Source organism: Epargyreus clarus, unplaced genomic scaffold (assembly GCF_041222505.1).
Source record: "Epargyreus clarus isolate Ecla_fem2 unplaced genomic scaffold, WU_Ecla_fem_2.2 ptg000001l, whole genome shotgun sequence".
In the NCBI taxonomy this organism is placed as follows: domain Eukaryota; kingdom Metazoa; phylum Arthropoda; class Insecta; order Lepidoptera; family Hesperiidae; genus Epargyreus; species Epargyreus clarus.
Genome location: NW_027332209.1, coordinates 7,242,446 through 7,269,105, shown reverse-complemented (window position 1 = coordinate 7,269,105; position 26,660 = coordinate 7,242,446). Strand labels below are relative to the sequence as shown.

The window sequence follows — 26,660 nt, the reverse complement described above, 5'->3', positions numbered from 1 at the left end:
TTGCTATTATTGCAATTGGCAATGGCAATTTTTTGATGGCAAGCAATAAACTCAGGGTTTAAGTTCATTTGATTTTAAATTACATTTTCAATACAAAGAAATAATAATATCATTAAGATATAATGCCTGCCATTGTTATCCAAACTCATACGATAATAATGTCACGCTATACTTCAGTAAGAACTAAAAAACATATTGAATTAACTTTAAGTAATTGCAATCAATTACGACTTACATTAAAATGAAATAAAGTTGGTTTATAACAATAAAGCGTAAAATGCAAAAATGCTAATGTGTTTTTTATAATATAAGAGTACTTGACGAGCATGCTGTCCACCCGATGCAAAGTGGCGATTATCGCCCATGGACATCTGTAACCAACCTCTGATAAAATTAGTCCTACCTGAGGTCAGCCATAGATGCGTTTCTACTTGTTAGGACTAAGTTGGAACGCCTCGGAAACATATGTCTCCCTTACCAAACCCACATAGTCTGCCTCGTGTTGTAGCACATCAATACTCGTATAAGACCATTAACTAGGTAAATGTTGTCTTATGTATATTATAGAGCATTTACATAGCAAGATGGCCTTACAAGCCAGCACTACAGTGGTTAGTGTGGTTCGTCCGAACATCGCTTAGTCACCGCATTCACACGAGCAGGAACGTACTGTATGTAGGTGTGACTGTTGGAACCACATGATAGCGTTAGATACCGGCATCGTTATATTTAATGCCCTATACATAGTGACTGATAAGTTTAAATAAGTGCTAAGTTGAAGTATTTAAATTAAATATGATTTTGTGATTTTTTTCAAACGAAACGAATTAATGGGTTGAGGGTGAAAACCAAAATATTTTTTAGACACCGACTAATTTTAATATGATTTATCACGCAAACTCTTTAAAAAAGTAATCCAAATGATCTTTCGTATAATTATATTGGCTAATTTAGTAAAACAAGTAAATATTTAAAAAAAAACGTTTCAAAACAGTTTCATGGTTCCAGTAAAAATTAATAAAATGCAACAACGATTTCCACGTAATACTCAACAGATAAAATGAAAATTATGAACTGTAATTCCCATTGCCACTTGTACTTTATAACATGGCATAAAAGCCTGACAGTACTTTGTGTGTATTCAGGTATTTTAATTACACAGCGCATGTCAGATTCAAAAGGGCAAATAATGTTTTAAATCATGTTGCAAACTACCATATGATTACCGCATACGATGTCATTTTTACTATGAAATGAAATTTTACTATGATTTTACTATGAAATAGTTTCATCGTCTGAATTGTCCTACTGTTGGCTTCACAGAATGAAAAGGATTTAGCCCATATTCTGCTACGCTGGCCCCATTCATATGTTCGTTGCACGATGTGTACCAATACGCATAACTTTGTTTGTTTTTAATAATTCTCAGACAGGTCCTGTCGATGGAGATTTGCGTGGCACCTGTCTGGATATCGAAATAGGTTCAGGTTTTGATGATGCCGACTACTCTGCAGGTGAAAGCATTGATGGCAATTATGGCATAACTGGAAGTCACGTGATTACTTATTATAAAATGTAAACATAATCGTGCAATGGTGGTGTAAACTAAACATCTTACACAGAGGAAGAATCTTATTGTTGTTCGAGTAGAATTCCAAAAAAACACTATAAAATTAAGTAAAGTATAAATGGAAATATTATAATACTTTGGCTACCTGTGCAACTACTAACATATAAATATTTGGATTTCATAAAGCTGAAGAAATTAGTCATCATATTGGTCATTTGACAAAAATACCACAGACTAGTGGATCTAATACATTCTCATGATCCTCTTAATAGCGTTTACTTTACGGAAGCTTTGTTTATTCTGTAATAGAAGTTAGTTTTCGTTATGCACAGTTGTTTCAATTCCGATAGGCTAATTCCTCTAAATCTGTTATCCATTCTCGTTATATTGTCCGTCAAAAGTTTATTCAGCGTACATCGCAGACAATAGTTAAACATAAAGCGTTTGAAACTCTGTTAGTAAATTGAAAAGGTTTTTGGAGTATTTTTATTTCCTGGTATAGAAATAGAACTTTTTCAACGTACAGTTTTTTGCTGTAGTTATTAGCTTTGGCTTGATAAAGATATTTGATATTTTTTGGGAACGTTTGTTCAATTTTGTAAAAGTTAAATAAAGTTACATAATTTTGATCTATCTTAATAGTGGTTGCCTTCCAAGTTAGAGGTCCATTGTACATATCCATGACATTTATAATCTGTATCATTACGTATAGGAAAATCATTTTCGAATAATAAAGTTAAAGCTTCAAGATTATGAATACACATAAATAGCACAGCACCCTTTGAAAAATATATGTTTTAAGATCAAAAAACTTCCCTAAAACTAATTTTATCCGCTTTATCCTAGCTTCAGTGATGTAGTATGTATAGCTAAGCTTAAGATGTCTGTCCACCTCGGTGTGAATGTACGTAGATAATTCCTGCACTACATGAGTCAAGAGACCTAGAGTGATAAATTTGCAAGTGTCGTGGGCATTTATTCCGGTAAAAGCGAGTCAAATGTACTATAAAATTTCTTAAAACGTTAAAAATAGTAGTGTTTGTAGAGAACTACGCGTATTAAAATATGTTGGTAAAGATTTTTTTACGTTTCTGTTTTATTTCCTGTAGTAAAAGTTTAGACATGGACGTAGCTATAGGGTTGTTTAATTATTCTTCTTGCTTTTTTTATTGGGTTCCGGTATAAATAGCTTCTGAAAATACGGTCCTCTTATTCAAAAAATTGTATTTTTCGCTTATGTTATTTGGTTTTGGAGCTCCTAATAACCCCACCCTCATACTAGAATTCTTATCTGGACCTCCTAAAATGACAACATTCGTATATCTGATTTATTAGCAGTGATAGGTATATTTAAGTTGCATCCATTAGGTATATGCTGATCCTAAATCAAATGAGTTTGCAACAGACCAAGGTGTGGAGCATTAGGTACAATTCAGGCGTGGCTAAATCTAGCAGATCCGTATTAAATAGGTCGTACAAGATCGAAACAGAGGCAGGGAGGTATTCTACAACCTAAGGCTCATGTCTCTAGTGTCTTGTCTACAATCTGAACGTGTCCATGGCGGAACACGGTAATATACGGCATATTAGGTAAGGCGAATAATTAGTAGAGGATTGTAGTAACTATGAGATATTTCGCGAATCTTAAAGTAAATTATTTAGTTTTCATTGCGTGCATGAATTGTTATAGAAAATATGTATTTCAACAATCTAAGATTTAGATTATTTAATCAGAATTTCGTTTTTTTAATCTGCGCCCGTACCATATATAATAATGACATATAGATCCATTTTACATTCAGAAATATAACACAATTATTTTAATATTGCTTTAAATTGATGCCGCTTTCATGGTTGTTTTTGGAAGATAATGATTTATTGTTTTATAATATTGTGGAACTAAACAATAAATATTTTATACATACGTTTGTGTTTATATAAATTGAGCAACCGAAGTTGTTATAAAAATAACGACAGTAAAAATAGTAAAAATATTCAATTAGCAAATCATCTTTAATTGATTTTAAACGAGACTTAGTAGAGTAGTTCATATAGCACTAATTAACAATTAAAATAGTGGCATGAGCGTATACTACATTGGTTTATTACTTTACCTATACAACAATAGCGTGCTATGTAATTAAGATTACACGGAACGTTATTCACGATGCTATTGGGACTATAATTAGTGATGGAGAGTCAGTGAGACAGTACGTAAACACTACTTAATGAGAATTTATGACACTTTAAAATGTTATTAGGGAATATTGTTTATTGTGGAGAACCTGGTAGAATGATTTTGGTTGTATTGCAGAGTGGTACCACCATAGAAGAAGGTTTATTATCATAATTATATTTTTTCTTCAAATTCAAATTTAATCTCCTTGTTTTTAACACATTATTACCTCATGGCCTCGCTCAGATTTTCTTTTACAAGTAGAGTGATTTGATTCCTGGCATGATTGTTTCGATATATGCAAATAAAAAAAAAAATCGTATCTGTCTGTGTATACAAAATGACTGTTATTGTATATGCTTATTGGTTATTTAACACCCGATATTGAAGAAAGTGGTATTGCTGTGGCGATCATTTCTTAAAAAGAAATTAGGGTATTAAGTACTATGAGTCAAATTTAATTCGAAAACACGTATGCCCTTAGACTCCATTTAAATTTAAATAAAACATAGACCCTCTTTAATTTCCTACTTTTCTATTCCAGCATGTTTTTTTTTAAGTTTTGTTAAAAAAAGTAAGTGTTAGAAAGCGCAGGTATTTATTTGCTCATAAGTAAAAAATAGCACTAAAATAGAGTAAAATATTTTAGCGTGAAACCAATCAACAATTATTTCAATATGATAACCCGAGTAAGACTAGATACATTAATCACACCCTGTCTTCGTGTCCGCAGTGCTTTGTCCATAATCCGGGCACGTAAGGCATTCCAATTGCACTGCAGGTTTCGCAAGAGGTGTAATAACGGGAACAGATATTGTGTGGCTAGTTGTAAATGGCTTTACGTGTCTCGTCCATAATCCGAGAAATCTGGGAAGTAATGCGGGCATTAGCCAACAACAAACCTTGGTTATTATTATTAGTACTGAGAGTGTAGAAAGTATAATATATTATAGGTTTGAAAGACGTTCAATTACATGGTAGCAATACATCGAACCTGAGGAGGAAAAGTATCATTAATGAATTATTACAAATGATAATAAGTCGATCGGAAATATATCTGTATTAAATTAAATTTAATCGGTTACGAATGAAATTAATTTTTTAATCCAAATTTTTGGTGTATTTTTGAGTTAAAATAGTAAGTCACCGATGACCGACCGACTCAATACCGATAAGCCCCCGCAAACAACAGATTTTTTATCGGGCGAAAGTTTATTCGGATCTTTAATAAATATAGGGAAATATGCAACTTAAAGTGCGCATATTTCAACAAGTCGGTAACTACTAACTATATTTACTTGAGTTTGTGGGCGCTTTAAATATTTAAATTGAATAGCAATGTAAATGACCAAATTTCTATTACACAATTAAACATTATTTATTAGGACGAAATATCCGAATGCCCTGTAAATGTTTCCCTGGTTCCCTCGCAGACACGCTCGGTGGCCACCTCCGTCTACTAAATCTGCGCGCACATCGAAATAAACAAAATTCAACCCCTGCTCGGCCTGATTAACGAACTTTATAGAAGACGTACAATGTACGATAATCGAGTTACGTTATCCAATCTGTTGTTGGTACACGAATCTCATTATGCATCGGCGACGCAGATTGCTTTTTATTTTACAACAATGTTTACATTTTAAGCTCTTCGTTGCGGTGTGTTGGATGTGTGGATTTTTAATTGTTGTAATAAGTGTATATAAGTCATATTTTTTTTTGCTATTTATAAAAAGTGTATAAACAGACCATAGAGAATTAATAGATAGGGTCTATTCTAATGCTTTATATTTAAAACTGATGTTTAAGATAGGTTCTAATATTATCAATATTGAAATTTAAATGTTTACGCTATAATTAGCGAGAAATTTCGAAATTCTTAGGTGTATATCGTATGCACATATAGTTAATCCTGCTTTCATATCATCATCTCTAGAACATTTGTAGAACCTCTTCTCAAGCAACTATGCTCTTATTTTTAAGTATAATCCTTTCTTAAGTTTTTACAGTATCATAATATAAAGTTTGAGAGATTTATGAGTCTCATTATGCGGTATATTGTTAACATTATCATATTCTAATCTTCGCGACCGCGGATTCTGTCTGACGATCACAGACCTTCCCCTTGAGGATTAAGATCAAACACCTCATGCATATGTCTGCTTTACCGCACGAAATCCTAAAAGTTTGATAATTTAAAAAGGTGGCCTTTCACTGCAATGTTAGGCTCTGCGGTATCTTGGTTTGGTAAGGGAGAGATACATATTCGAAGCGCTCTAACTTGTTCTTTAGGAATAATAACGTATCAGTGGCCGACCTCAGGTAAGACTCCTTTCCTATCTTGGACTGATTACTGAACTCCATGGGCGGCAGTTGTAACTTACAATCAGACTTCCTATTTTGAAAATATAAATAAACATTACTTACACAAAAATAAAAATCTCGACTACTTAATAATGTCGCTACCACAATTTAGGTGAATCCAACGACAATATATTAAAATTCGTCAAGCCATTTGTGCTGCAGGGCGTCCCAAAAAATAAGAATAGCGGACTAGAAGTTTGGCGCGGACTCTACATACATGCGCTTGAAAATAATTACCCTATACAGTCAGGTAAAAAAAAAAATGAGTAATTTGCAAATTATATCGTTACAATTACAAATGCAGCGCTGTTAGTGTAACAGTATATTTGGTGCGAGGGCCGCCGTCATTAGCCGGCCGCCGCGAAGCGTGACTGTTTATGGTCCGTGACTCCTGCCTCACCCCTTCACCCTAAACGCGGACACGTGTAGGGATTAAAAGTGATTTCTCCCAATAAATCCGCAGACGCTCATTCACCGTGCAGTACCATTTGTTGGTACGGCGCGTTTTCCTGCGTTGTAACGAATGCTTTTAAAATTGATATTCATATTTATACCCAAGTACATATTTTACTTGAAATTAATTTATAGGAATTTGAAATAGGTGTTTTGATAGTAATAAAATATGTAACTTGATAATTTGTTTATTACATAGTAGGTACGATGACAAATAAAACATGAAATTTATACTTAGCGCGAGGGCACTGCTTATTCCAAATGAAAATTATTTTATTTATTTTGATTGGTTAATACTTAGTAGGTTAAAGGACAGACAAATAGGTTAAATACTTAGATGTACGTAATATTTTAACTAATACTCATGTTGATAAGGGCAAGTAGCGAATTTTACTCTTTTCTTTTGATAAAAAAAAACTTTGAGTCATGAACTCCTACAATCTGGCAAATTTGTTTCACAAGAAATTTACAGCAGTACCTCAAACTAAGAATTACGATTACACACCCAAAATATACTCTTGATGAGAGTTACAATGTGCGGTGCGAAATGGGCTTAATAAATAATAATGTTCTTTTAAAGTACATACACATCCCATGTGAACGTTTAGATCGCTAAAAGCCCTGGGAGCGGGTCATAACAGTTGTTTGCTTAACAAAACTCCGTAATATGTAATTACACCGTACGTGGAAACACACTTTAGCGAGGTGCGAATATCCCATATTTGATGGTCGAGCATTCTTCATTACGCCGATCTCGAGAGCTAACACGTTTTATGGATAACAATATGTGCTTATAAAATTTGCATACTCTCATTCGCACTCTTCTGCGACCATTACCTTTCCATTTGGTAAATAATTTAGGAGCCCTCTAGGACGCCGGCCAGATATTAAAAGTGATGGGTCCCCGAGGTTTAATATTAGACTCCCCTCGTATTAAATTCTCTGTCACGCGAAATTCCCAAATGCATACGCCAGATATTTTTTGCACATGTTCATATTCTCACTTTTGTCCTCGCATTCGACACAGAATGTCACTCTTGCTGTCGAAATTCCGATTTACTCTTAGAATTTGAAAATCGTAAGCGTAGTTAAGTCGTATTCGCTAAATTGAGTTCCTTTAGCTATGGGTATGCAATTCCTGCAACATGGCGTTCTTATGACACTCGAGCAGTAAAGGAAATTTACTACATTTTAATATTATTAAACCCAAACTTGGGCTCAATACGCTCTAACTATTTATTTATGCTCCTAACAACTTCTGTAATTCGTGACCAAGTTGACAACCCCTTCATTACGAACGCAAAATGAATGCGATACAACTGGAGGAAAATAGTCATATGGGATCATATTTAATTCATATTACAATGGTAAACGAGTCGCGCGGGGCGTTGAATAATCGAGTTCATTGTATATGCATCAAATTTTCAGAACAAAACTAATCTAGAGCTCGGAGCAATAAAAATGTCCCGCTTGCCACCGCCGCGTTAAAAATAGATGTGCACAAGGTGTAATCTCCGCGATTCTTATTATAAAATCTCGCATCTTAAATATTTTACATTTTTCACCACTTAGCTTCACGGCGCGCCGCCACCCAAGAGAGAATAATACCGCTATTACTTCCCGTAAGAGCCGGTCCACACGGCGCGTTGCGTTGCGTTGCGTCGTCGCAACGCAAAGGTTTTGACGCATAGCCGGCCACACGGGCGCTGCGCCAACGCAGCGTTACTACGACGGAGTCGTAACGCTCCGTCATCGCAACGGCGACGCACCGTTGCGATGAGCATTTTAAGTAATCGTCGCAGTCATTCTATAGAAAGCATGGATCGGAAAAGACGTCTGGCATTGCTGCTATTACAACGTCACCGTCACAATACGTAAAAATAAGCGAGATCAGCTTGCGTGTGCGTTCCTTATCAACGCATAAACAACTGAGCGCTGCCGCTCCGGCGACGCAATGAGTACTCCCCCTCCCGCTTCGTCTGGTGCGCTGCAGTTCAGTCGCGTATGCGCTGCGTCGACGCAGCGCACCGTGTGTACACTATGTTTATAAGTATGTAAAACGACGCAGCCACAGCGCTACGTCGACGCAACGCTAACGCAACGCGCCGTGTGGACCGGCTCTAAAGCAGTCTTGAGAAACGCGTCAAATTGTGCTTCCGTTACAAACGGCCTAATTTGCCGTGTTATGTATCTGCTAACATTTGCCTAAGTAATTTGTCACTTGTATTAAAACCTACTAAGGGTTTTGGTTACAAAATATTTTTTGTAATATAATATTATGAAACATATTTTGAACTTTTATTAAGGTGATTTTTATTTAACATAAGTACTTAATCTGTATGTTTGACGAAATGAAATGAAATATATATTTATTTTGTATATGCCAACGACGGCACTTACAAATTGTCAGGTACAATATTTTTCTTAAACTACTACCGGATCGGAACGCTACCTCTACTGAGAAGATCCGGTAAGAAACTCAGTGGGTTTGCCTTATTTTTGTAATAATAATTATTCTCTTTTTTTTAATGCCATCACTTTTACATATAATTAATAAAGGACTAGCTTCAGTATCTTGCTTTACATTTATCTAAAAAAGAAGTTCGTTCAGCAAGATATGCTACATTTTGACATTTTCTTAATTAATTAATAATTTTGTTATTGATCAGTCCCAAGCTGTTTTATCGTTAATATAATCAGAAATTGTATAGTAAGCTTTACGACTAAGTTTGATTTTGATTATGGCTTTAAATTTATTAATTGACAAATTTCTGATTTCGTAATTTTTACTTGTTATAAAATAGAGGTAAGTAGATTAGAAAATTTGCTTTTATAATTCAACTTTCGATAGGGTCGCAAAAAGTTGATAGAGCGAGGAGCAAGCACAATAAATCCTCATAACAAAAAGCGTTGATCAAAATTAAATCTCTTTGTAGAGAGAAATAATCAAATTTATCAGTCATTTGAATCTTCAATATATTAGGAAGGGTCTTAAAGTCTCTATTTAGGTTATAAGTCAATTAGAATCGCGAAATTTGATTATTTGAGAGGCAAATATATTTGTTGTAGGATGAATTATTTTTTTATTTTTAATGAGGGTTATGTATTTTTTGGGGTTCCTACCTGGGTTTCTTTTTCTTAGTTAGTTTGGAAAGCATCCCCACGATGCCGGGTAAGCGGACAAACACGGTTCGACATCCCCTATCTTGGGATAACAGGGACATTGTTTGTTCTTCGCATTTTTATAAAGCCCAGCAATAAAACGCGTGCATTTTACATTTTTGGGGGCCATAAATAAAAGTGCTTGTAAAATTGCATTTTAAGCATTTCTGAACGACTACCTACCGTCACCTTTGACCGAAATTCTATTGGGTTTTTGTTGCCCGGAGACTATAAAGCTGTCGTGCAACGTCGGGGTTTTAATATTGTATCATGGGTTCGTGAAATATGAAATTTATGCTGATTTGTAAGGTGGGCGGTGCAACTTTATTACGCTGTCCGAAACAATGGGTATAATTGATAGTCGGGTCGAACAAGGTTGTCTAATACTATGTTTTGTCGTGTATAAACGTTACATATAAGCAGACGATAAATTAAGTGCCTATGTCCGGTGCCTGCAGCGCGGAGCACCGTCCGACCGTCGCCTGTTGGGGTTCAAGTGAAATTAAATTACGAGTTGACAAAATGAGTTACGCCCTTTCTGTAGATTAACAAACAAAAACTGATGGTATGAGGGTCACGCCGGCATTAATATTGTTAGAGGCAAATGACTCTATTCTTCGTAACGTGTCGCCGGTCCGTTGTTCGTTCACAATGCTACAATTTAAGCCCTATATTGTTCTTGTTCATTTGGTCCGCGATTTAGTTTTGTGCTTTTATCGCTGCCCATTTGAATGGTGGATGCGATGCGGCGATAGGATGCTCCTCTTCGCTTCACTGACTATTCGTCCATACATGCCTACATGTATTGCGTATACCATCTAAAACTAAAACAAAGTCAATTCATTTTGTATTCGTGGTTGATTTTGCAATCAAAAGTTTCAAACATTTTTACATTGTTTGATAAATTCAATTTACTTTTACAGTTGCGATTGGTAATTAAATATCGAGGTTTAGCTATTGCAAAAATGGTAAAGACACATTTAGGGTCTTTTGCAATCCTGTGTTTGTAACTTAGGTGCATAAATGTAATTGTCTCGCAGTGAAGCACACTATTCTCTTTAGAAACTCTTCTGCCAACTAAATTAGGCTACCACACAGGTTAAGTTCGGATTGGAACAAGTATTTTAATTATGGAACAATAATTTGGACACCATTATGGAGAGATTTCCAGAATGCCAGTTTCCACACAGCTTCCACGCCCCATTGTCTTTATAATTAAAGCTAGAGACTATTACTACTTGACTATAGCTGCTTTCACTACAATGATACGTCAAAATCTAATGTGTCCATGTTTTTTTACGTTGTAACACATTTTGCCGTCCGAAATATAACATCATATTTTTGCCACATGGAATAATCCATTCCATTTAAAAGCTACATTTTGTTTTCATGTGCGCCCCACCGTTTAATAGCCGGCCGAACGGCAAAATGATACCACGCATTGCACGAAGTAACGTGTCGAAATAATAGCGCTAACCCATTACCCTATGAAGGGGAGCCTTTTGCGCCTAATCGATCAACGCAGAACATGAAATTATTTCATTACACGAGCAGGATGAATCTATCAGCCGATTAAACACCGGTTGAGATCAAAAGGAAAGGCGAGATTTATTTGCGATTGCTTTTAGCGGACATTTTACGCATGGGTTTGCTTTTAAGGTGTGTGGATGCCTAGGTAGTTCCATGTCTACTTGTAGCTAAAAATAGACAGACTTCTTTATTGTAGATGAAGTAATTTTGTTCGTCATCATATATAGCATATATATAGCACTATCGCGTTTATTCTTTCTTATTGAAGAAAGCTCGTTGTATTTTCTGTTTTTATTCTCCCTCAGTACCCTACCTATGTGTACTCGTACATGTATCATGTATGTATGATCCTAGGTTTTACAATATACCAATGTGTGCAATGTGCATATCTTGAATTATTGAAACATATGATTCGTTATTCGAGTAAATAGACAAATAAATGTAAATACAATATCCCATATTGTACTTACATTTTTAGATACAGAAGTCAATTTATTTGTCTATTAAGGATTATTAACGGTATTTGACTTTAGATAGATTTATAATCAATTGAACACGCACACCATAAATGGTTTTCAAAAGAAACAATCCTCTCGTTACACTGACCAGAAAGTTATGGACCAAAACAGAGGGGTGTCCAAATTTTGCATGGGCCGCGATCCAATTAATTTTAAAAATCACGATGGCGGTCGATGCTGTAAAGGGCTTTATTGTTATGTAAATTTGTGCAAACTTCGTAGCCAGACGTAGGCATGACTAATTGTTAATTCGGATAATGCGCTTACGAGAGCGGCCCGCCGCGGCCCGCTGCGGCTGTCCCGCCGTAATAAAGGATTACACGCCTGACCTGACCGCGTTGCAGTTTCTACGACGTTGACAACTTTTGTTTGTTCTTTAGGGATGGGGCATAATGGTATGTATACACGCGTTATAAGTATATGTCATGGCTTGTTTCGTTTTTTTCTAGAAATTGACACAAGCAAACTCTGTGACCATGTCTGTGCTCAGATACCTACTGTTCAGGCGAAGTAGACCTGATTTCTTTTATTTTATGGACCCCATGAGACTCATTCTAAATGGAATAGGAATTATGTTTACAGAATTAAAATGTACTACGAAAATATGCTGTTATTGGTTGCAACTTCTTAAGTCCCAATGCTAGACAAAGTGACTCTACCACCACAACTTTATGAGGCTTTAAGACTAATCTATCACGCTAGCAAGTTGAAGCATTACAACACAAAGCCCATTCTAAGATAGCAAGAAGAACATCACTAGCTTAAGACCCCTTACTTTAGGGTACCGGAGCTTAGTTTTTCGATGTGAGTAATTATTTAATGGAGATGAAGTCCGCAGCGGGCACGTGGATCCGTAAAATGAAACATTACACACCCCACTGCCAACACCCGATTTGTCACGCCGACACAACTAGTCCACCGCAGAATTGATCTTAGGCTTATTATAATCTGAAGTAGGGTGCATCCCCGTGCTAGGGTTTAGAGATTTTAGAGTAGCTTTGATGAGGCAGCTAATCATTTATTTTTGTTTAGTGTATAACTCGGACATTTTTTCATATTCAATACTTGCATTTTTATTGAAAACCTTGATTTCAAATGGAAATGTTTTAATCTCTTTTTACGTAAAGTACAATCTGTAAGTTAAGCAAAATAAATAGTTGTTCTTGGGTTATCGAAAATATCAATCGCGCGAATAGAAAATTGTTTATAAAAATTTATTATTAAAATTTATTAAAATTGTTTATTAAAATTTATTGTTTGTTTTAAAGGTGGTAGAACCCTTTGTGGTTCGGCTCCGGCGGCACCACCGCCACACCTATTTCTACCTAATAACAGCAGTGTTAGGCGCTGCTGTGTTCCGGTTTGAAGGGTGTGGTAAGGGAGACAGACTTTTCCGAGGCGTTCCAGCTTAGTCCTCAGGGGTAGCGGCGCATCTGTGGCCGACCTCAGGTAGGAATATCTAATCCTATCTGGGGTTGATTACAGATGTCCATGGGCGGCAGTAGCCACATCAGGTGGACTGCATGCTCGTCTGCTATTCTTATATTATATAAATAAAAAAAAAATTAGTAATCTTAATCCTATAACTATTAATTTTCTTTACTAAACACTCAAATAATTTTGTAGTTAATATAAGTAAATCATTTATTTTCCGCACTATAATTTATAACTATACCAATGCTATAGTTATAAAGTTGGTTTTGTAGTCACGGTCATAAGTAAACGTATACGTATATATGTGTATAACATAAACCTATCTTATACGAAGTAGATACCACTTGAAATATCGCTTAACTTCCCGCGGCAGTTTATGATGCGACCCGCAATCTAATCTTCGGGCCGCTTCCGGAGACAAACTACTCCCAACTTGTTTAACAGTTCGCGGCCACAATGCATCTGTTCTGCCGTTCTGCGTTACAATCATTGTTTACATGTAATATGCATGTTGTGAAGTTTAGGTCTACTTCTATAAAGGTTAGTACCTATAGTGTCTGTTATAGTTTTGAGTGAGTTACGTGTAGATAGTCAAGTAAAGTATGTAGAGATATTATGAAGCAAATTCACACTTGTCAGAAAAAAATTTTTCGTCCTCGTATTGTAATGTACTATTCGGCAACGTTTTATATTTAAGGATAATTTCATAACTTCAAATTTGATGTGTTTTTTACTATTGTTACAGTTCTTCACGATTTTACAGTATCTTAAAGATATTCTGATAATTTATAAAAGTTTTATAAAATATGCAATGTAAAAAACAATTTGCTTGCAATACCTTCAAGTTAATGATATATATATTTGACTTGCAAAACAAAAATAAGTCAATTGTATACTAAAGAAAATAAGTGCCATTTATTTGATTTGCAAACCAAAAATAAGTCTATTGCATACTAAAGAAAAACATTCCAGCTATATAAAAATACCGCTATGGGCAATACCGGGCATAATTTCGTTTGCAGGGCATTAGCAATTCATACGTAATAACACGTAACAATAGTAATCAGACGTTTCGTTACGAGAAATCACATTTAGTTGGCGGTGCCAAGCACAGATTTCGTCGGCAATGTATCGTGAAATTAGTTTAGTGGCACTATATAATTACGCCCTCACTTTTTATAGTCCCTCGGCCGAAGGGTGCGCCCCCACCGTTGTTATGACGAAAATGTCAACCCGGTATGCGACTTGATGAATTGACACTATTTTAAACATCTTTCTCCTTGCTCCTGCCGATGAACTTTCGATGTTTTCCTGCGCTGCCCGTTACTTGTATATTGAAAAACATTACGCGTAGGAAGTGTTGCCAGATGCGTTATTACTTGCGTTTAGATTTACTGTAATTTTACCTCATTTTACTGCATTTACTGTATATTGTACTACAATTTTATATACTGTATTTTTTTTTAGCATTGCACTGTAATATTACAAATTTGACCTGGCAACACTGCGCGTAGGTGGGTATATTATTATAGGTATAGTGAAAGTTGAAAATGTGCAGTTCGAAATATTGAGAATATGAATGTAAACTTAAGAAATGCGACGATTAATATAGGTTAAAGTTGTGATTTTAGTAAGGCATTATGTAATTTATATTTATATTCAACTTTTTTAAGATAGAAATTGCTTGTTAGAAATTGGATTAATGGATTATTTTAATATGTTTCTATAAAATACTAAACGCGTTAAAGGTAAAGGTAAAGGTAAAGGTGTAATTTGCATTAGTAAGGGTTTTAGATAAATAAAACGAAACAGGCTGCAAGATACATTTCATAGATTTATTATATAAAATCTTAAGACTACTTGAATTTCAACTTACACAGTATAGTAACATGTGAAATTTACAGAGCTATTCGATTAGTACAGATAGTAAGTATTTAGCTAAAATTATTGCGCAAAACGTCCCGAGAGTGGGACGTCCTTATTTACTCACTAATTACTTAAGTACCGAATCTTAGATAATACATAATTTATAATAAACGACGAAGCTCAGATATTTCTTACTATTATATGTATTTCGATTCATGTATATACAATATGATATGAAAGGAGTTTGAAAATATATTATAATTATTTGCAGAACTAAAATTAATTTTAGAAGCACCTATTAAGTTAAATATATATACGATTGCATTATTCTATTAAACACGTAATTGGTGAGCAATTTATATTTAATGGCCGAGGCAGACATGATACTTTTATAAACTGCGATTCACGTTTTCGCGATTGTATTGATAATGACTGATTGACTTTTTCGCGTTCACTTGAGCGACCAAAATAACCAGCACTCAAACGTGTGGTCTAGTATTTGAAAGCTGTATTTAGCTGTCGAAGAACTTCTAAATCGTCGATCGTCGTTACTAAAAGTAGCATCTCTGCCAGAACCCTAATGCCCGTTTCACGACTTTATATTAATATTTGTTTTTGCATTTAAACTGGTTTCATACAAGTTTATTTGGCATTTAAGAATCCATTAAAGAGAGTAGTGAAACGGGCTAAATAAATTATTTATCTATTACTAGTTACATTAAAATATACTGAAGTACTTTGAAAACTAAAAGTGCCAACAAAACGACTAATTTTAATGCGTAACGTATCTAACTATGAGTTAAGTACATGGATAGTGATAAAAGTGCTATAGATGTGAGCGGAAATATTTGTTATGGCATTCTCGTAATAAATCTCTAGAAAAAATATTTACTTATACAATTTTATAATATGCAATTCGTTTGTAAATTTGTCATCAACTGCTATATGTATAAATATAACGTCATAAAGATGATCGTTCGTACAATAATATGATACAAGCTCTTACATTTATAGTAATATAAATTTATGATATGGAATCGAAATTTCGAAAAAGGTACCAGTGAGGATGATACGCGAAGGTTCGCAATGGTACTTAGGTTAATCTAAGGGTTTTTCTTATCACGCGGGTTCGAGGCGTCCGGTTCCGAAGTTCCGACCGCATACGTGTCGCTCGCATCCTATTGCTTAATATAGAATGGGATGCAGAGACTGTCACGAGTTAATTCACGCATTCGGTTCAGACACGCACGCGGTCATAAGCCTGCGTGACAAGAAAAATATCCTAACTGACATTAAGACTGAAGTTTTTGTACAAAAATATGCAGAAATATTTTCTAAAACACTGTCTACATTAGTACACTAATCTTTTACTTAATATGCATAAATATAAACTTAGTAATTATGTACGCAAAGATAGACGGAGTTACCGAAAAGCCTGACAGTCTGATATACTTTCGATCACAAAAATTTATAGGTTAGTAATAAATATATTACGATATATCTCTTGAAAAAATAATTTAATTCTTTCGTTCTATGTAGGAATCAGATGCGAATGTTTATCGTTTATTTTAAAATCTATAAAGAAAGGAATTTTGTCCGATAGGTACATGTTATTGGCTTCTTCAACGCCGCGAATCTCAGCATACATTCTTACAAAAGCGAGTAAGTTTTGCTGAAACTTACAAACTTTATTTCGGAAGAAAAATATTACAGTTGGTTATGATTTTGTTACTGGTGCGATATGGTTTTGTCTTCAATACTTCTTGTTTCTATTTCTCTATATTTCTGTCTGTATGTTAGTTTTTTATGAACGGTGATAGAATAGTGGAATGATGTCTGTTCCCTCACACGGAAGGACCTGGGTTCAAATCAAGTTAATGTTAATTTGTTTTAACGATGAAAGACAACATCGCGAGAGAACTACTTGGTTGGGGGATTTTCATAACTTTTATATGTGTATAATATTTCACCAACCCGCTTGGATAAGAGGTGAGGAGAGGTTTTCGCATAAACCATTCTCAAACTGAAAGGAAACCCATGCCCAATGATGATGATGACGTAGTAATATTAAACACGTTCATAAAAACGAATGTAGAAAGTTACCACGACATATCAATAATTGTCAGTTACCGAGACCGTTGATCATTATTGTACGTATTTTTTAATAAAATTAATCGATCGTCTAATATTTAGTTTGATCGATGTGTTTATCGAGTGGGTATGGTAACGCCCTTAGTATTCATTAGGGATGTGAACGTGTCTATCACAAAACGTTTATACTTCATTAAGTGACAATAACTACAGAGTATTTAAAAAAATATTGGTTTAGCGAAATTATTCGGCAATCACTTTACACTAGAATTCTACTTCACAAGACCACAATATTAACATTCAATAGAATAAAACTGTATTCCATCAATGATTTATAGCTGAAAAACAATGTTAGTTGGACAATGCAGCTGAACTAACATTGTGAACCGCCGGCGAATTTGTCCAAAATCATTTTTTGTACCAGGGCGGTGCTCTACCGTAATTTATGACTGTGCTGTGGTATATCGAAACTATTGAAGTGTAGTTTGTCTTTCTCTAACCTTTTTGTGGAACTATGGGTGAAAAACACACGATACGGTGCCGCATCGTCGCATTTTCGAGGCGACGTCGATGGCGCGTCGTGGAAATCTACGTGCATCGTAAAAATCACGACGTCGTGAAAATTTGTCATGCAATTCTGCGACTTTTCAACATTCGCTATGGAGAGAAATGGATTAACTCAATATTTTCATTAAAGGCGGTATCGTAAATTTACACGACGTCGTAACGTGTCACGATGCGGCGTCTAACATGTCTATATTTTAGTCGTAAACCTACCGCTCGGACGTGAAAACAGATCGCAATAACTACTGGATGTATATAAGTCGGCGTGAATCTAAACAGATCATCTCAAAAGTTACGAGTTATTACTAAATTATATTTCCTAAAATTTCTTATATATCACAGGCTTAATAATATACTTTACGATAAGGGACGTGCATACTATACGTACACTTACATTAGTAGGTACAGTAGAACGAAATTAGGTAACTATTTACACAAATAGGGGAAAAATAATGAGGCAAACCCTCCCACAACCCTCGGAGATTTGAAATTGCGGGCGCGGTGGCTACCCTTGCTACGTATCTTATTCACTCATTAGTGCACTGCGAAAACGCACTGTACCTTGATTTTCGTACTGTATCCCAATTCTTTTAGTATTCGTTGATAATTTAAATAATGATATTATAATGACTGAGACCGACTCATGACGCAAAAATGTTTTGACAATTTGATCCGCGCGTAAGTAGATCGCCCCATGCGCGTATTCAATTGCCTTACATCATTAGCGAATAAAATAAATAATGAGATTATATTAAAATAAGCTTCTTATGAATAAAAGAGAAATTGAAAATTAAAACGAATTCCTAAGCAAATTCAATCTGCTGTCAATAGTCGAAAAATACACGCCATCATGTATATCATTATTAAACATTTCGAGATACATATTAACACTTAATTAAAAATCACCACGGTTTAAGATTATGTATTTCATTCCCAAACATCTAACAAGCGGACTACCTCATCACTACAACAAATCAAATGACACGTCAACTAATAAAATATTTAATTTTAAAACAGGGTCGCTCTACCACATATACGCATAGCAGAATACATGAATGTAAATGTAAGAATCTCGTAATTCACAAAATAATTCCGTTCAAATACTAACAATTTTACTACTCTCTTAACAAACGAATAAAGCGTACTTACAAGAGAATTTTTAAAACTTTTTACATTCCATACCAACAACGCAACGCACAACGCTCGTAGTATCATTCCTTAATTTTTTTAGGTCCATAAATTTTTGAGTGTCCAATCGCCTACTCATGTTCTCAGGGATTTGAACGACACACTGTTGTTGTTCACTAAACTTTGTTGTATTTAACACACTTTGTTAACGTTTAATTGAGCTGCACTTTTGTAACCGACTTCAATAAGATTCACTTTATTTTTTGGTTGTGTGGAACGGATTTTACGAGATAAGTGGGCCGTTTTTGAAAGAGTTCATTTTAGGAGGTCCTATAGAAAGGCTTTTTAATTAATTCCTATATATCTCGATTATGAGCACTTAGTACTTCAGGCTTCACTTTCACTTCACTAAGAAGAATAAGCCAATTTTTTTTTGGCTTTTAATTTCGATTTATTTGTTTATTAAAATGTTAGTGTCAATTGAAGTCGGTTTTGTTTTTGTTTTATTGTTGTTTATAGTATGTTGAAGTAGCGGAGGCCTGCCGACACGTAGGGCACGGGAATGGCCCCGGCGTAGTAGCTGACGGACTGGAACATGAGGTAGGCGATGTTCAGGAGCTATCACACGATCTCGTTCGGATGCGAGTTCTGATTCGAGTCGTTTTGCCGAGCGCATTGCTGAAACAAAGGATTTAATTTAAAATCGAGTTTATTATTTTTAAAGTCAATTGAAAAATGCAAAATATTTTTAAAATTCGCAAATAGAGTTAATTTACCGTTTCTTAGTTGTACGAGTAAGTTCTTGTTACATATTTGTTAAAAAAATATAATGAATGGATATTTTTGAATTTCAATTGATTTATAGAATGATGAAAACAAATATGAATGACTGAAACGACGAATGAAGATTTTTATTTTTTCCGACTTTGTTACAAATGATGATACTAAATATAAATATGTTTATTTATAAAATTGAGTTGATTCTTACCTCTTGCTTTCGTTCCCAAGTCTTCATTGCTGTTTTGTATTTCTCAAATTCGTGACACCAGTTCGAGTATATTTTTTGGTACTCATTACTCTTTTCTGGAGGCGAACATCTGAAATAGAAGTGATAATTTTGTAAAAAAAATATAAATATCAGTTATTACAAATGAAAATAGAAAGAATAAAAGAAAATTCTTTCTAAAAAGAAAATCGATCTCGACACAATGTTATAGCAGCTATCTTTCTAGTGACACTTAAGACGTAACTATAGTTAGGTTTATGTTATGAAACATACCTGCAATGTATTGTATCATAATGTAATGTGACATACCTGTGGGTATCTACAGTGATGTTGTAAGAGCAGAGCAGCGAGCCGCCCAGCCAGCAGTCGTAGCGGCCCGCGTCGCCCTCATTCACAGATATTATGAGCAATCCGTGTTCTGACGTTTCTATGTACTTTTCCGGTTTGCTGTAACAAAAATACATTAATACTACAGGTATAAGAACATTTTTCTACAATTTTATGGGAATATATTTTTTAAACTAAATGAGACCGACTCAAAAAAGTGTCTTTAACATGTAGATGTAGGAAACGGTTATATCGTCCACTTAATATTAAATAGTCACATACCGGCATCGGTAATCAATTAAAAAAAACATAAGAACACAATTTGACAGTACTTTACGTCTCATTCAAGTCTGCCTTGCCCGTTTTTTTTTATAATATAGGAGTAGCAGTCGAGCATGCAGTCCACCTGATGGTAAGTGGCTACTGCCGCCCATAGACATCTGTAATGAACCCCAGATAGGATTAGATATTCCTACCTAAGGTCGGCCACAGATGCGCCGCTAACCCTGAGGACGCCTCGGAAAAGTCTGTCTCCCTTACCACAACCTTCAAAACGGAACACAGCAGCGCCTAACACTGCTGTTATTAGGTAGAAATAGGTGTGGCGGTTGTGCCGCTGGAGTTGAACCACAAAGGGTTCTACCACTACTAAATTATTATATTATATAATTAAAAGAATATTCCATTCTTATCCCATGAAACTATATTAGAATATGAAATACATCTACAATTAATTTCAACATTTTAGAGATTGACCTCGTTAATTTAATAAGGCAAAACGCAAGCGCGGCCGCTTAGCGAATCCTGATACCCTATTATTTTAGAAAAATAATTACAGTACGACGAGTAAACAAATCCTTCCACTCGAATGCAAAGGATGGTTGAATGAAACAAACCTCGGCGAGTTCCCCTTGCATTTTAATTATCATCGCGGAAGTGCGATAACAGTAGATTTGGTAACACTTTAATTAATATTGTTGCATGCGTGTTCAATTCGAGTGTTTTCGGAACAATTATTTCCTTTTTTTACGTTTTTATTAACTCGCTTTGGGTAGTCTCTGTTGTGTTGGAATTTTGTATTCAGTTTTAAGCTACACGATGAGTTATACACATGAAATTTTAAACGTATATCGGATTCGGATGACAATAGAGATAAATAGAAAAAAACTGAAAATGTTCACTGCTACAACTAAAATAGGAAATAAATTATAAATGAGTAGGATACTTATAAGAGTTCACATAATTTCCGGCGTAATATATTTTTAGATAAATTATAATAAATTATAATGCCTGATTTATATGCCGTCTGTGTACTTTGTCATCTGTCGATAGCGTACCATGTTTTCCGTTTAAATTATGTTCAACTTTTTAAACCATTTGAAAAACGTGTATAAAAAAATATTAAGCCTAATTATTTATTTTAAATATTCAACTTTGCATTGTCAGTGACGAAATGAACTTGTTTCCGCTTTCAAGAGACAACTCAATGCTCTGAAACTGCAACTTTTGATGGTACAGTTTTTAAAACTACTTTAGCAGCTCATTAATATAGCTTTCATTTTTTGTGTCGAGCCAGCGAACATTCGAAGTTGCTAATTAATGCGCAGTCTTGACAAAACAAAGTCGTTTAGTACGAGTGCTATTAACATTTTTTTAAGTTTTTTACCTCAATTCAACTGTCAAAACGCTTCCTGGCTAGACGGGCGTAATAAAATTAATGTGATGAATGATTTGTTTACTTTCTATTTAGATGCTAATGTACGAGTACTTTTAAGGGTCTACGAAATATTTACGTTTAGTTTATGAATTTTTGAGGCATTTTGTGAATTTTGATGAGAATTTGCTTAGTAAATTAAATGTATCTATTAAGACATTACTGAAAACTTGTATATAGGTACTATAAGTATCGTTTCGTTTATGTTCCTAAGACTTGGATCCAATTATATTTAAGTTATGTTCAATAACTTTAAAAATGCGCTTAAGTAAACATTTTTTTACAAATTTCAACTCTTATACCTTTAAGTATTTTTCGCTTTTAATTAGTGTTCAGCATTCTATATACTGCATTTACTCAATTCTAATATTATACTTACTTGAAGGTGATCGGGTGGCGTCCCTTTTCTCTCGAGTAGTGGTACCACGTGACAGCCCGAGGTTGGAGCACTTCAGGCATTTTCACGAACGAGCCCAGGTGTAGGCTCTGGCCCCATGTTGCTGATACACTTTTACGAGCGATAGACGAGTCACAGATGTCCGCTGTTTCGTTTGCCACGTCCTGGATTAACCTGGTATAGAAAATAAAGAATGATTTCCAAGCACAGGTCATCCCGCGTTATCTTTATATATATATTTCTTATGTGCGTGTGTATGTCACTGAACTCCTCCTAAATGACTGGACTGATTTTGATGAAATTTGTTGTGTGTGTTCAAGAGGACTTGAGAATGGTTTAGATTCACAATTTAGTCCGTGGGAAAAGGTTTTTTTTTTAATTAATTTTTAATTCGCAAGTAGTTGTTGATTTTGGAATGTTTCACATTGGATTCGACAGACTTCGCTACCATCGCAGTTTCAAATATTCTATCTATTTTTCAAACCCGTAAGTGATAAGGGTTCACCCTTAACATTTTTTTATGTATATGGCAACACAACGTTTGCTGGGTCAGCTAGTAGGTATATAAAATATTTATGTATTTTTTATTATTTAAATTTACAACTAACATAACAGGTTCATACTGAATGCGTAAGAGTAAAAAATGCACTACATTTATAAATATCAGTAGTTAAACATCTTGAGTTTAAATCGAAATCTAAACTTATTACTTGGCTATCTGCCTAATAGGATCGAATCTGAAATATACTGTATGTTATAGTAGTGTGGTTATCGCTACGTTGTGCGGGTTCTAGTTACATTAAGTTATGTATTATAGTTATGATTATCTCCCTGAATCCCTTACTCTTACAGTCTTATGTACACTGGTTCAATTCTGATTAATCGACTTCATACTTTTGAAATTTTTATGGAATATGATAAACGAGAAATACAAAACATATTGATCCGTCATGATGTTTTAATTCTCATTATTAATAGTGATAATTAATTTTAATACCCATAACAAATACACAAACAAATGATTAATTCTATGATTTAAACTGATTAATCTTCGGCCGAAAACGTGATCCATTTCCATTAATATAAGGTTTTGCACAGCGGCTCACTCTCTGTTTAGATTAATAAATTGAACGTGCATTTTATTTTATCATTATTTTCTGATATTAATCATACATAATGATTATCATCAATCTACTATATGTAGATTGTATGGTGATAATAAAGACTCTCAGAATAAAAATATTTTGTTTCTAATCAACTTAATAATACTTAGGCCACATATTACTTTACTTAAAAAAAGGTTTGATTTAATAGGTAAGCATATACATTTAATTTTTACGTCTACGCCGTTTTATCACGAGATTGCTTGTGTGTAATCTGAGGATACACGCGTCGTAGCATGTAGATCTCAGTTCTCGTAGACGATGTATGATACTCGCACGCGTCGTAGCAGTGCGCTTGCATCAACCGTCGCTTTAAGTTTTCGTAGAACCGTGTTTTAAGTTGCAAATACTATCGCAGTGTACCTTTAAGCTATTGCTGACTGAAAAAAGGTGCATGAACAGCTTCGAGCACTTATGGACTCCTAGCGTCTACTTTAGCTAACAACTATGCAACAAGGGTAAGAGCGGTAAATTAAAAAATGTAAAAGTTCAAAGTGAAATTCAAAAGTATATTGAAATTAATTACATCCATAATATTTTTATCAGTTGTGAGGAAAATAATAAACGGAAAATAATAAACCTTACAAGATGAAAGAAATGTGTGATTGGAAAGAACTTATAGATAGTGTATGACAAACCATTATATACCTATTTGATGAAATTAGTATCCTTGTAAAAATATGTTGGCGACTCAACTTTACCCTATCTACTATTTTTTATTTAATTTCCTTAAAAAAAATGAATTGAATAAATAATAAGAAATAATAACATACCGCTGAAAGTTCACCACATTATTCTCAAAGTTTCAAGTTTCCCTAGATACTGGTAGATTTTTTTCCTTATGCTATATACTTACCCAGGTGTATATTCTCTACAGACGCCCGCGTCGCGGTCCCACCCGCAGTACGGGTCTCGTGCGCAGCGCACGCACGCGTCGTAGCGGCGCGCGCACAACGCCAGCCGGAGCTGCAGCACTCGGCGGTCTGACGCCGCGTACAGCGAGCCGTGCACACGGGATAACGCCATAGCCTGGTCAAGTTATTGATTATGATCATTGTATTAACATTTTATTGACAGTTGGACCTAACGATTTCAGTTGTTTGCCTCTCTTAAGTTCGTCTGCAGACACAACATCACCATAGCTGATGTTTTGCTTCAAGATTGTAGAATATAAGCTGCTTTGCTTTAGTTTTAAGTGTAGCGCTATACTCCAGCCGAAGCTACAGCCTGGTTCAGTTATTGATGTTAAATTGTATAAGAGCCAGGGAAATCGTGATAATTCTATTAAGATGCTAACATAAATGCAACTTGAGTTTTATATTGCGTACTCGTATGACATTTAAACGAATTTTTTTGTGAAAAACTATAAACATTTTTCCTCGTCACAAATGATGGCATAACGTCGCTACATTTACATGACTTTTATAAACATAGCGGGCATTTTAAATGCTTTCAGCGCATACCTGAATGGGTTCCCCGGGAGTGACATCAAAAATGTCGAGCAGAGCGGACTGGCTGTCGCCGTTGCGCGTCCACTGCACGATTTTATGAATTTTTCCCTCATCTGAAACAATACAAAAATATGTCACTTGAAGCATTTTTTGCTGCGGTGTAATTAATTTATAATAAATATGGAGACATTTAATTTTGACGTGAAACATCTATAGCCGCACGTAAAACCGATTTCTGGAGTGGCGACGCATGCTGTGACGCGTTGCCACGCTATACGATGGTATATATATACAGTCTATATGCAGTAGTGTGTACGGTGTGGTGACGCGTCGCCATGCGCAATCGTCTGTGCGATTCTCTCCCACTCGATAAATCGTAATATTTTATTTTATCATTATGACATATTTAGTTCCTATCACAATATGTTCTTTTCTGCATATTACTTTTACAAAATAATGTCGATGTTTTACATCTGCCAGGCGTCCCGTGACGGCTCACATTTTTTTTTTATTAATCTACCTGATGGGTAAAGACTAAAGACGTGTTTGATCGAAGCTGTTGACAAAAGATAATAAAAGCTTTGATAAAAATAGTACCTACTAGAAAATGCCATACTTTAATTTATTAAGTGAATATTAAAATGTACTCGTACATTACGTATGTTTTGTAATTTAAACACTTTTGATATTAAATGAGCCGCAAAGCTGTAGTATACAAAAGCTCGGCTGGCTGACTGCAAGTCTTCTTATTTGCCACTACCTGTACCCTTACCATAAGTTTTTACGTGTCGATGAATATGACTGTTATGGTATTTGTTTACGTATTGGCCCATACTATTTCCAAACAGCGCCCCTAGCGGATTTTGTCGGAACTTGGAAATAGTATGGGCCAATACGTAAACAAATACCAAAACAGTCATATTTGTCGACACGTAAAAACTCATGGTAGGGGTACTGGGTACAGGTCTCTACTTACAAATGGGCGTAGTTTGGAAAGTAAACCACCATGCTTTTTTAAATAGTTAGATAAGTCCAGATGTCTATGTCGTGACACTAATATTGATTCCACCAGAGATACATCTCGACTTCTCGAAGGCTTTAGCAATAGTCAGTATCTACTTTTGTGTCTCGATTGGTTATAACGCAATAATTGATTTACTTTTTTACTTGTCAAGATAGTTATATTACTTCTACGTGTCCTTATCTTATTAAAGCTATATTAATAACATATGCAAGGAAAGATCGTTTGCATATTTTATGTTTATAATCAGTTGTCTGGGGACAATACAGGTCGGGTTTTGCTTACATAATAAATAGAAGAGGCTAGAGCTTACTGCGCCCGTTGTGTTCTACATTACCTATTTATTTAGTAATTTGGACCGGATCTTAGCACGAAATATTACAAACAGTAGCACTGCAATTAAGACTATATTGTTTATTATTCATATAATACAATATAAAGCTTATTATAAGCTCTTATTTAACTTCTCTTGTTAGTTATCAATTAAGACTATATTGTTTATTATTCATATAATACAATATAAAGCTTATTATAAGCTCTTATTTAACTTCCCTTGTTAGTTCGTATGAGTCTAATCTGACAAGTCAATTTTAAACCATTTAACTGACACTGATTGAGCTAAAAGTTTACATACACGTTTGGATCACAATACATGATTAGTGACGTCATTCTTAATCGAATATGGTGAACGTCTCAATATTATTATTCTTTTATACTTCCATACC

General features: G+C 34.8%; 1 protein-coding gene across 2 annotated transcripts in view; it reads right to left on the bottom strand.

Annotated features, from left to right (window-relative positions):
- Positions 1–19,286: 19,286 nt before the first annotated feature.
- The window catches only part of Sema2a (Semaphorin 2a), a 483,298-nt gene continuing 475,924 nt past the window's right edge, over positions 19,287–26,660 (bottom strand). For both annotated transcript variants that reach the window (XM_073075439.1, XM_073075433.1), the window contains 6 exons: positions 24,927–25,027; positions 24,320–24,492; positions 22,283–22,474; positions 20,172–20,309; positions 19,845–19,953; positions 19,287–19,534 (listed from right to left, as the gene is read on the bottom strand). In XM_073075439.1, the coding sequence (XP_072931540.1) occupies positions 19,478–19,534; positions 19,845–19,953; positions 20,172–20,309; positions 22,283–22,474; positions 24,320–24,492; positions 24,927–25,027 (770 nt within the window). In that variant the 3' untranslated portion in view covers positions 19,287–19,477. The remainder of the gene's footprint in view (positions 19,535–19,844; positions 19,954–20,171; positions 20,310–22,282; positions 22,475–24,319; positions 24,493–24,926; positions 25,028–26,660) is intronic.